General features: G+C 39.5%; 1 protein-coding gene across 5 annotated transcripts; it reads left to right on the top strand.

The window, feature by feature from the left end:
* Positions 1 to 8446: 8446 nt before the first annotated feature.
* On the top strand, positions 8447 to 12329 carry LOC148716741 (uncharacterized). Of its 5 annotated transcripts, none has more exons than XM_088744211.1 (5): positions 8447 to 8606; positions 9408 to 9695; positions 10234 to 10495; positions 10913 to 11040; positions 11692 to 12329. In XM_088744211.1, the coding sequence occupies exons 2-5, from the start codon at positions 9417 to 9419 to the stop codon at positions 11887 to 11889; spliced, it is 867 nt and encodes a 288-aa protein (XP_088600337.1). In that variant the 5' UTR covers positions 8447 to 8606; positions 9408 to 9416; the 3' UTR covers positions 11890 to 12329. The 5 variants fall into 5 exon arrangements, with proteins under 5 accessions (XP_088600337.1, XP_088600334.1, XP_088600339.1 ...); XM_088744208.1 differs by having other exon boundaries at positions 10231 to 10495; XM_088744213.1 differs by having other exon boundaries at positions 10231 to 10495; positions 11677 to 11815.
* The last annotated feature ends 704 nt before the right edge of the window (positions 12330 to 13033 follow it).

Below are 13033 nucleotides of genomic sequence, written 5' to 3'. Positions count from 1 at the left end.
CATCTGTCACAGATGGTTTGAATTTCTTAGCTGTACTGTATGAACATAACCTCTCATACAGCTCAATCAACACAGCCCGCTCTGCATCGTCAACAGTTATATTCCCAGGAGGGGAGCGCACCTTCGGAAATCACGCCTTAGTGGTCAAATTCTTAAAGGGGGTCTACTCTAGTCGTCCATCGCTCTAACGTTACAAGGAGATCTGGGATGTTGCTGTTGTACTAAAATACCTAAGAAGCCTCAAACCGCTGAGTGAACTCACTTAGCAGACTTGACACTCAAACCAACAATGCTTATTGCTTTGTGTTCAGGCCAGAGATGCCAAACAATACAAGTACTTAATACAGAATCCATGTTGATAACTGATGAACATTGCATTTTCTACATTGGAACGTTACTTAAGACCTCAAGACCAGGGAAACACCTTGGACGAGTCCGCTTGGCTGCTTTTGAAGACAAGAACTTGTGTGTTGTCTCTTGAATCAAAGAATACATTTGTCATACGAAACCATTACGAGCGAGTAATGCACAATTGTTGTTAAGTTACTGTAAACCTTTCACACCCGTCTCTACAGAGACTATTAGTCGTTGGTTAAAAAATGTGTTAGAAAATGCTGGAATTGACACTACTGTCTATGGTGCCCATATCACCCGTTCTACGTCGACCTCAGCAGCCAAAGCTGCTAATGTTCTTGTGGAAGTGATCATGAATGCTGCAGGATGGACAAATGCAAGAACATTTAGAAAGTTCTACAATAAACCACCTAATAATTTTAGCTGTTTTTGGAAAGTTTACCTGAATAAAATTTTTATCAACTTACTTATCTATTTGATGTGTATACGACAATACAGATAGTGCTCATTGCCATTAGCTTTAAAAATCTCACGTGACTTCGTAGTGACTTAGACCAATGACGAGGTAGAATTAAAAAATTAAACGAGGCTTACCTGTAAGGTGAAGTTTGATCGTAACTCTACGAGTCGTTACTCAGGAACGGAGAAGTCACGTGCCCACCCTTGTTACCATTATCACATGGGGTTAGATACCCTACCCTATAGACAACTATAATGACATGAGCACGTACCTTTCAAAACTGATTGCTTGCTTACCGCGCGCTATCTCACGTGACTTATTCGTTCCTGACCAACGACTCGTAGAATTACGATCAAACTTCACCTTACAGGTAAGCCTCGTTTAATTTTTAATTTTGCTAGAGCTCTGATTTTTTGTCTTTGTAGGGTCTTGTAATGAATGGGGGCAGGTAGCACTGCTATTTTGCAACTTTGAAGTTTTCCTATAACCTCAGCAAGTCTCCTAATTGAAATTGTAGATCTCCTCAAAAGAAGTCTTACATTGTCTAGGATGCTTTCTACTTTGTCCCCTGGGACCCTTAGGGTCATATTTCTTTAGTTTACTATAACCTATGACTTTTTGTAAGTTCCGAGAAGACGTTCTGGTGATTTTTTCATGACAAGAATGTTGTCCAGGTAAATTATTAGGCGGGCACCTTGTCTCCTTAAGTATGCCACAACTGGTTCTAGAACCTTTGTAAACACTCTTGGACTCTGACTGAGCCCGAAAGGCAGGTAAGTGAATTCGAACATTGAGTGTTTCCATTGGAGTCTTAGGTATTGCCAGTGGTCTTTGTGCATAGGGATAGTGAAATACGCATCCTTGAGATCTAGTTTCCCTATCCATTCCCCTGGGTTCAACATGTTTTTTCAGCAGGGATAGGTCTTCCATCTTGAAATGATGGTATGCCGTGAGGGCATTTAGGCCTTTCAGGTTCATTACTGGAAGAGTCCCCCCTCCCTTTTTGGGACGATGAAGATGTTGCTTACAAAGCTTTGAGTTTTTTACAAATACTGGCTGCATCGCACCTTTTTTGAGGAGGCTCTGTATCTCCTCGCCCACCGCCAGTTCTTCTGAAGCTGACATACAGGGTTGGGTAGGGAAATGGGTCTGGGAAGGATTCCGAAAGAATTCTATCGGGTAGCCCTTCACCGTGTCCAAGACCCAATGGTCCCCAGTAATAGTCTCCCAAGTTTGAATAAAGTGAGGTGTCCTTCCTGCTACAGGTAGGACATTGCTTGTGGGCCGCTTTTTGCTTCTGAGTTTCATCAACCATCTTTTTCATAAAGGCTTTGCCAAATAATTCATCATCCTCTTCGGGTACCGCATCTAAGGAAGATTTGAGGCTGTTATATAATTTTAACTTCCCTAGACCCGTTTTCAGCGCCAGTGATCGACTTGGGCTGATGCTTTACACAGGAAAAGCAGGCTTTGCTTTATGGCGATAACTACCTAAGCAGCATCTGGGTTACATCCTGCTTCCCAGAAATGAAGGAGAGCAACAATAGGACCCGCTGCGTGGGTAAAGTTGCGAACATTGTCTTTCAATAGAGAGCATTCTTCGTTCAAGCGTTGAAGCTCCGGTCTCGCCTTTCCGTCGTTAAAGGAAAATTCGGCTTCAAATGTTGAGTCGAGTCTAGCCCAGTCCATACACTGAATATTGGGCTTTGGTGCGGCCTTAGAGAGCGCTTGATAGTGTTCTTTCACCAAGGGGTGGCAAAAAGCCTTGTCGACAAACGATTTCACGACGCCATCTTTGATAGCGAAACGTTGATACTGATCTTTATATCTTTTCGCTCGGGGGTCGACTTCCACTTCATTTAGAAGTGCCAGGGATATCTTTTTCTTGTTCTCACTCTCCTGAACGTAGGCGGAGAGGTCTGTCTCTCAGAAGGATAGACAGTGAGGCTTTTTGAAAACATTCCTGAAAGACTTTCCCCCGTATTGTTGGTTACGAATAGCAGAGGAACTTATGTTGTGATTGTTGATCATAGGTTTAGAAACCTCTTGTAGAAAGTCATCTCCTGCATTAACGCTAAGCGCGCTCAGCGAGGGTGGATTTATCCCAATGAGGCGCGAAATAATATCTTTTTGTTGTTGTTGCTGAACCCGCAGGTAGTCCGTATTATCTACGGGGATCGACTCGACGAGACTTCCAGTAGACTCCGTATTAGTCTACCATTTGATTTTCCATGATAGGACTAACGGAATCTAAAGATCTCCGGGAACGTGATCAAGTTTGAGAACTTTGAGAAGAGACGGATTTTGCATCATCTTGATACGGTGAGTTTAGAGAAGTCCTATCGCAAAATTCTTCAGGATTTACCGACCCTAAAGGGCCTCCTATCTCCTAGTTATGCTGAAGTCCCTCAATGTTATCAAAACTTGACGTATCAACAAACGTATCGAGTCAGAAATCGTCAAAAGATTCCATTACCGAGAGAAAAGAACACCTTTCCCAACGCAAAATTGAAGATCTGATTCATTGAATACTCGTGGCCAAGGTCAAGGTCTAGGGCTCGTCGATGATTGGTTAGTTTCAGAGACCCACGCCTTTTGGCTCATTTGTTGGCACTATGAAATTTACGTTTTTACCTCGTATCGATGATCAAAACCTTGTGATATCTAACTTGTATCCGAAGTATAGACTCGTTCTTGATCTGTGTCTGCGTATCCCAAAAGGTCCAATTCAATCGAAAAAGCACTCATGAAAAACCTTACAGACTCAAATAAGTCTCTATGAGAAAGGAAACGTAACATTGTTTTCTCTACGAAACTTGTAATGAAGAGCGATGAGACAATTCTTAAAGAGTCTGGAATAAACAATCTGTAATGGCCATTGTGTAGCAACTGGTTGACAAAATAAAGTTGTCCGTCTGTGATATTCTTCGTCTAAAACTTTGATTGTCAATATCGACGGATGAGCGACCCTGCTTAACAATGCAGTGTTTAAATACTTTACTAACTTGGAAGTTTACTAACTTGTTAAAGTCCCCAAGGTTGTAAGTCGAACTGAGACAAAGAAGAACAGGGTATTTGTCAGGTAAACGACCTCTCCTTTTCCTTCAAGCCAAAGCTCGTTTCTAATGGATTGACGGTTGCCAAAAGAAAGAGTGTGAACTGAGACCGAGAAGCTCGGGAGAGGAAAAAGGGGTTATTTTACTCAGAAAATGACGTCATTTCGTTTCCTGTTAGCCTTGTAGTGAACCCTGGCGTGATAAACGTATAAACAAAGGAGAAATTTTTTGTAACTTCAAGCTCTGTACTACACAAGCCCAAAAGTTCTTCAAGACCTGCGATCCAATTCTTTCTTCTCCCTTGCATATGATAACAAATCCCTATCATTTAGTGCCTGAGAACAATGATATACCTCAAAACCCCTAGCAAAACAAGTTTTTTTGACTGATAGCAATAAAGGATAAGAGGCAGCGAATTCAACAAGTTTTCTTTTATCTCAAAAAATCACAGGATTAATTTGGTTCCCAAAAGTAATACCGATCGATTCAGCCGCCAATGTTTACATTCTTTACACAACATAATTGAATTTAATCACTCGATCAGCCATGCCATTAACTTTAACTGTCCCACGGTTCTTGATTCACGTCAGATCGTAAACATTCGAAGCGATTGTTAGTTATGATTGCTGAGTTATACCATATAAGAGCTTGAGCCGACCGCGTCAAGTTTGAGTCACGAGTCATTTTTGAGGTAATTCAAATTTTTCCTTTTTGTCTGCTTCTAGTTTTTTCTCCAATTTCATTTGTTTTGATTTCTGTATCAGCATGGTGTACCAGCATGATGTACCGGGGATACAAAAACACCTTGGTTTAATTAAAATGCTATTCATGTTAATTCTGCTCCGATTCATCACTTTGTTTAAAGAAGTAAACATTCTATGGTATCTGCGAGTTTCCCCAAAGATTCCAATTTCTTTTTTTAAATCACGTTTATCTGAGGCAGGAGTCCCTTTTCAATGAAAAACCTTCTAAACTAACTTTTAGTATAAAACAGATTGGCTCAACACTGATTTCTCGCACTTGACCACCAGAGCAGCTCTGCGCGCTATCTCATTCTCTCCTGGCCAAAGTTATGGAGAACAGACATTACTCCACTGTAAAACGTTTGTTTCACCATAAGATCATACCCAACTTTTCTTGTTTTCCTCGTGACAAAGTTGTCGACCCATGTTAAATATTAGGGAATTTAAGCAAACCACGACGGCGATGGTAACGAGAACGTGAAAAAACAATAGATCTAATTGGCAGAACAATAGCTCAACACATGCGTTTTAAAACTTTGTACATTTCTTAGCCATCCTTGGCAAAACAACAACGTGAAATCCCCAAAATTTGCGTCGTCTGCGAACCGAAACCGCGGCGGCAAATAATTTTAATTTACATTTAGAACTCAACGCTACTTTTATGCGTTATGTTGAGTTTGAGGTCTGGCGCCCTATGAGAAGGTAAACACATGCAGCCATTTTCGAAATTCTAACTAAAACTAGAAACTCATATTTTTTAATTGACGTCTTCCTTGGCGTTGCTGTCGTGACTGCTGAAGTTTCCTATTGTGTGGAATACGTAAAGTATGTGAAGTGCGTCGTATGCAAGACGAAGAAGTTGAAAGTTAACGAGTTCAATTTTTTCTCAGTTACGGCAAGAACTTCGCAAGAGTGCTGTAACAAGGAAAGAGGTCCAAGAGCGCTTAGCAACAATCCAGAGTGCGGGAGGTTTTGTCTCTGGTGATATAGAAACAGACGAATAACCTGCATGTTTTTTCGCTTTGATTTAATGTTTTGGCGACTTCAAAATGAATGACTGTGTATTTTCTTACAAATTATTTTACAAAAAGGGCAAAAACTTGAAGTTGACTCAAACTTGACTTGTATCTCGAGCTTGGCTCGGGCTCGTTGTTGACTCGTGAATCGGTAGGACTCAGGGTTTGCACCTGAAGTCGACACGTTTTTTAACATTCTTTCACAGTACACTTTCTGAGTTGAGTGCATCACAGTAACTTTTATTTATTTATTGTGTCCGTGTGAAAGGTGACGCACTATTTTCCTGTGATTAATCCCTTCAGAACTTAACTCGCCGGACTATCCGCAATTGTCCCATTATTTGGAAAGTTACGTATACTGGAGCAATTAAATTGATTTGGCAGACGCTGTATCTAAACTGAGTGCACTAGCTACTGCCATTGTACGATTGGGGTCTCCAGAGGAGCGGGGTTAAGATGTAAAAAACGTTGAATTTCTGTGGAATTATAAGTTCCTTATGACTTATGACTTAGTTTGTCTGAAGGCGGTCGTGCGAAACTTTCATATAATTATGATAGATCAGTGCTGTTCAAGCTACTGAGAAAAAAGGTTCAGGTCAGGACACTCGAGAAAACTTCAAAACCGCAAATTACCTACTTTCACTGATGAATGCACTTTCTCTCATTGGCTGATGCAGTCAAAACGAAACGAAGCGATGGAATAATATAAACAAGTAATCGATCCTACCGATAAAAGGTCATAAAAGGATCTTATGCCCGATTCAAACGTCGAATTTCACACGTGCCGAGCTTGATGTGAGAGTTAAATGCATGCTAAGTGCAACGTTTAAATCAATTAAATTCGACTGTTTCAAATTAAATGCGACTTTCGCCGTATCTGCGACTGAACCAGTCGACGATTCGACATAGGTTCGACTTTGATTCAAACGTCGCATCTCACATGTGCCGAACTTAATGTATGAATTATAGGAAATTATCATGATTCATTTATTACCCACAACTCGCCAGGAAATCTGTGAATGCCATGAGCGAAAAAGCCAAAACAGCACAAAAAAAATGGTGGGAGACGAAAGAATTTTTAGTTGCTTTGAAAAGAGAAAATATAGTTGTTTGACGTGCGGTAATTACTTTTGTATGACGTGTTCGGTTATTGAAAACGAAGAGGGCACTACTGCGGGGAAACTAGGAAAATCTGGGACATATTGTGGGTCGTATTTCACTGAAATAATGGAACGTGAATCAAGTCAAAGTATCATGACGAAAAGCCAGAATGATGAAGCAAACACAAACAGCAAAACAAAATCATCAGTAAAGCAATTAAGCAAACGCTCAATAGACGTCTTCATCTAGCAAATAAGTAGTGCGCCTGGGAATATTGACACCGAACAGAATTAATTTCGACAGAGTTAAATTCGACGTTTGAACCAAACGCCGTATTTAACTATTTCAGTCGACAAAAATAGGAGTTAAGTTCGGCACATGTGAAATTCGACTTTTGAACTGGGCCTTATGGTTAACCGACTAAGTAACTAAGTCAATCTTCAGCTAACTAAATTGCGGAGAACGATCAAAATCTTACGTCACTTTCTGTCATTCGGGAATGCTTATTGAATTAATGCATCGACCCCAACAAGAAGTGGAGATTGTGCGATGGGGATAAGCCTGGGCCAATATTCTTACAATGAGTTTGATATTCAAGATAGGAAGGTAAACGAGCTGACTGTGGTATAATGAAAAGAACAGGCAATGTCTTGTTGGCTATTTCTTGTTGGCTATTTTTAGCAATTTGCCGTTTGCCAAGATTTTTGCTTGACTTCCTCATCAGGAAAAAGCAATTACATTATATAGAATATTAAAACAAGTTATGTAACTTCTGGTCACGTGAAACTCTCTCCTCAAACGGAAACTTGAAAAATATGTATTCCGCAAGCTTATCCCTTTGACACCGACCTGAAATGGAAATTGTGCAATAATGGTAAGTTCACTCATATTCATACAAGGAGTATGAATTCAAGAGGAAGACCGATAAAAGAGGGATGTGTATGGGGGGGAGGGCGGGGGCGGGTAAGTTCTCTCAGTTTGTTTTCTCTTGGTTTTGATTATTTCGGCCGGAATGAGCAAAACTAGTCCCCTAAGTTCCAGTAGAACTCGACAGGATATAATTATAACCGTTAGGATAGGACATAACCGATAGGATATAACCGCCTACCGGTTAGCTGAATGGATAGAGCGCTGGACTGTTGTGCGGGAGGTCGAGGGTTCGAGCCCCGGCCGGAACAACACTCAAGGTCTTAAAATAATTTCGAAGAATATGCTACCTTTCTATAACATCTAGAAATGGTTAGATATTCTAGTCTTCTCGGATAGGGACGAATAAATGGAGGTCCCGTCTCCTGCAGGGTTAGGGGTAGGAGACGTTAATTTCCCACGCACGAGATTACTGTGTGCTGTGTGCTGGATGTGCTCCCCTGTGTTGGAGCTTAAAACCTCGTAGGGGACCCATGTCCTATTGTTTCTGCTCCAGTGCTTGGTACAAATCATTAAATAAATAAAAATAAATAAAAATTACGTTGCCAATTCCAGTTAATTTTGGAAAGGTCACTTCTTGTTATGACGAGTTGACTTATCAATTAAATGAAACAAAGGAAGGTAAAAATAGAAAAATATAAGTAAAAAGAGACTAAAGAAAAAAAAAAAGTAATGCAGGGGAACAAGGATGGAATTCGGCCGAAAAGTTTAATTGTCGTATCATAAGCAGCTTGTTGAAGCAAGAAACGATGACATTCAATTTTGACCTCTTTGTTTCAACATGTACAAGGTGGTTAATGCTATAAATACTTGTGTTCCCTACGCATAATCACATTATTCCCGATTTATAGCCTGAGTCAGTTTGAAGGTCTCCGTCAACCACGACAGTGATCTATCTGCAAGAACTTGAATAGCGCCAAAAGAGAGGAGGAAATACGAAAGAGTGCAGGTATTCCTAGAATCCGTTCAATTGCCTCGGCTTTGCTAGACAATCTATCTTTGTTCTATTTATAGTCTGAAGTGTCACTTCCCTGGTTTACATCTCAAACTGTTTCTCTAATTAGAATATCAATCGAGGTTTTCTCTCCTTTTCAAACTTGGTTTACGAATGTTTTCATTTCCCTCTTCCTCCTTTGAAACTTACCATGCAATAAATAAGAAAAGAGAAAAGAAGAGAAATAAACTACCCATGTTTCATATTGTGGATTAGCTCGCTAATTGATCGAGGGCAAAAGCTCAGTTTTCGATGCCTTAGCGATTGTTATCGTGAAGTCCGTCCGAAATTGATCTCCGTATCGCATAACGAACTGTAAACAGCCGCCGCTCTATTAGCGATTAAGGACATCACTCATCATAAAATGATTGTAAAAACAATCTTTCTAGGATTACCGTTTTAGTTCATTTTTGATGTCTGTCACAACGGATAAACAGTATCCAATAATACTCAAGAGCAATGCTTATTACTTCTAATCATTTATAGGTTTAGAATGATAACGAAAGAAAAATCTGGAACGAATTCAGGTGACGAAGAAGAAGTCACAAAATTCTATCGAAGTCAGCTCTAACATGCAAAGGCCTTTAGCTCAACTACTGGAACATGAGGCAATTAATGCCATCATTTGAAAGTGGTAGTTTCCTCTGAAAAATAAAACGGAGTTTTTATCTATTTACTATCATATGTCTCAGGGAAAAAGAAGTCCACGAACTACAATTTCTAAGTGTCGTTATTTTAGTCCTTTGACCTCTTCAGAACCTAAACATGGCCGATACGATTAACATCAACGTGACGTACAACAAAACAAAGAGAGTCATTTCCTACAAAAAAGACGGAGATGTTCAGGGATTTAGCCGCCTTTTCCTGCAAGTCTTTTCCGATGTCTTACCATGCAAGGTCACTCCAATACAAGTCAAGTTCCTACAACACGATGACAAAATGGGGGCGGAAGATTACCAGGAACTTCAAAATAACGATAAACTTGATGATAACAAGAGAATCCGAGCGTTCGTATGGAAAGAGGAAGATATATCACCGTTGAAGGTAAAGGTTGTAAAGATACGGAGGTGGCCTCTTCGGCAGTCTAGAGTTTCGATCGACTGTACAAATTGTTATTACCGAAAGTCCTTATATAGATTCTGATCTTTTTTTCTTTATTTGTGTTATTATTCCTTTTACAATACGGGCTCAAAATCCCGAGTTACTGAAAGACATATAAGCATTTAAGTCTCGAAAACAGAATTCCGAGTTATCGTGAAATAACAACCCAAAATACCAACGAAGCACTTACTTCAAAACGTTTGAGTTGCACCAAATCTTCGGAAAGTTGTTTTGGCAAGGATTTCATTGAATCATGTTCTTGCCTCAATAGGTTTTTCTTTTTATAGTCATTGCATCATCACCATTATCACTATGATGACTATTATTGTTATCCTTATCTTTATCATAAGAATCACTCTTGCACTTAATCAGAGTGTGAGAAATCCGACGTTAGGTGTGGGGTGGTAGATATTTATTATAAGTGTCATTGCATGCCATAAATAATATTTCAAAGTTGGGTTTGTATGGGGTTTGACAGCAGGCCTTACAAGCGCACCATTCCTCAAAGGCATCGTGCAGCAGTCTTTTGAAGATCACAGAAGGCCACATTTCGTGGTATCCGGTTGAGGAAAACATCTCTGGAGGGATTAACGACTATTTGAAGGTCCATCCAGTCACGATAAACACCACTTACCGACTGTGGAGCTTAGTAAGCAAGCTCAATGATGGTATTATGATGAGGAATCCTTCAGATGATTATGTGATTTGCAATGGAAGTTTTAACATGGCCCAAGATGACAATGGTAGGTAGCACATCATGTTCGACCTCACAGCATAGGTAAGCTAAATTCTAAACGCACCTGACGTACTACAGAAGGTAACGAGTGCGTTTCTTTGGCTTTCTAACTTTCCGTCCTTCTCTATCAGCCTTCAAGAAAACATAAAAAAAGTTAATTAATAAATAAAACACGCTTCAAACACCATAGGTACGTTGTCGGCAAGTGGAAGAGAGGTGGCTCTTTTTCGGGAGGGGAAGGGGAGGGGGGGTGGTTTAATGAACATGCTGGGATTCCTCTCCAATTTTCACTCCATTTCATACCTAAATGGCATCTAAAATGTAAGATAAGGTTTGAAGTATTTCCAGGATGTCGTGCAAGGCAGCCTCTCCTCTGCGTCCTGACGGCTTGCCGAACTTTAAAATATTTTTATTTTACCTTTAGCTCGAATGGAAACTATCGATGAAACAAGGCAGCACACGTTTTACGTGGCTTTCCTGTTCAAAGACACAAACTCAAAGAAGCAATTTGTACTTACTGGAACTGGGAAAGGAAACCAAGTCAAATCCGAGGTAAGAATAATATTTTCACCCATCCATCCTTTCACTATTTGTTTGTTCGTTCTTTCGTTTGTAATCGTTCATTGTTACTGGCCACTGACTGATTAGATCCGTTATGCTTTAGTTTATTCACAGTTTAGTCTGTTATTTCATCATTTGCCAAAAAAAGGATTCCTTTTCTTAGGTCACCCTCTTTAAGATGTAAGATTCAGTAGGCTGTCTCTGTTGACTGAGGATATATGAAAATCATATGGGCGCACCGATGTGGTTTTCAGAAATGTATATGAAAGCGTACAAGCCTGAATTTTTTCAGGCCTTCTTAAGTAGTGCTCATCCCTGCAAGGATCACTTTCAAATACACGGATAAGTGGTTTAATTAAATCGATGAGGTAAACTCTTTATGCTGGCCAATTTTCACTATCAATTCAGTTGATAAACCAAATTATCTTCCAATACTCACCCTCCCCTTCCCCCTCCCCCTGAAACGCATGAGAGGCCAGTTTTTTTTTTATTTCAAAGCACCATTTAAGGTCTATCAGAAACTCTGTCAAAATCGCGCAGTGAAGGAAGGGGGGAGGGGGGGAGGGAGGAGCGGTAATTTATATTCACGGCTCTCTAAAACATTGCTGCATTCTTTATAATTCAAAGTTGTTTCCTATTTAGGAAGTACCATTGGGAGGAAGTATTTCGGACGAAAGTCTCTTTGAACCTATGTACTTCTGGAGCTATACAATGTTCAGAAATTGTTTCTACAGCAACTACTATTTGGGATGCGACCACACTGGTAAAACAACTTTGGTCGAAAATTGGGACCTCAGCTATCCGAACCCTCAAGCTCTTTTTATCCTTAATAAGTTTTGATTCGACAAACCAAAAGGCAGAGGAGAATATTGGCTGCTTGCTCAAACCATTTTTACAATCATTCCAATAACCATTATATAACATTATACTATTATTGGCTTTTGGATTATGACCAGCCTCATTCCTTGCATTATGACTGTTTTTTTTTTTTTTAAATAATCAATGTGATCATTAATCTTTCGTGGGATAGGGATAACACAAACTGTTTGTTAGCACCTTAGTCAGCGTGCCAAATGTCTTACAGCCCAGTCCTGAAAGAACTTCTTGAATACCTCTTTCTAAAGCTTTATGTGGCTCTGTACTCTTGCTGATTCTACGGAGAAAGGAGTGTCATCTCTGATCCTGAAAATTGCCTTATCAGTTGAAGAAAATGTTATTGTCTGTAGAAAATGTCATTGTAGTTTGATGTCATAAGATTAATAAACTTTGATGTTGGAAAATGTTTCGAGATGTTTCTATCAAAGCTTTGAAATTCCATTCAAAAGAAGTTTTGTACAGATTTTTCACGAAATGTTTAATAAAAGGTCGCATATTAACGTAAACAACCAACCAAACAAAAACCAAAGCAAAGGTTAAAAACAAACAAACGAAAACAAATTATTAAGCATTGACCTTAGCTTCTTTTATTTCTCCCTCACTCTTTTCCTCTTCAGCCCCACGACCAGACATAACGTAAAAAGTTGTACCCTTTTCTTGCAAAGAACATCAAAGACTATATCCATTACAGGTGAAATTGCTGCAAATATTGATAAAAAGAAGCAACAACGTAAGATAACTACATCGATAATTTTCTCGCTGTCTTCGGTTTAATATGCACCCTTAAGACTCGCGTTTTCACATGACGTATAGTGACTGTTGAAAATAAGTTTCTTTTTTTAAATTCATTTGAAAATAAGGAGCTTTTGCATACCTACAAATGATAAACAAACAAACCATCCAACAAACTTCATTCCTGAATAAGAAAAAAAAAACATCACGAAGGACGTTAACAACGGTACGTAAAACGGATTAAACAGATGAAAAAAATATAAGAAATATAAAAGTATAATTAAAGTAGCTATATACGAGCACGTTTCCCCACGAACCCTACTTTAATTGATTATGGTGCGAAGGTTGGTTGGTAGGCTTTTCGTAGAAGAGATGT

Source organism: Stylophora pistillata, chromosome 14 (assembly GCF_964205215.1).
Source record: "Stylophora pistillata chromosome 14, jaStyPist1.2, whole genome shotgun sequence".
Taxonomy (NCBI): Eukaryota; Metazoa; Cnidaria; class Anthozoa; order Scleractinia; family Pocilloporidae; genus Stylophora; species Stylophora pistillata.
Note: the sequence above shows the minus strand (reverse complement) of the source record. Positions and strands in the feature narration are given on the sequence as shown.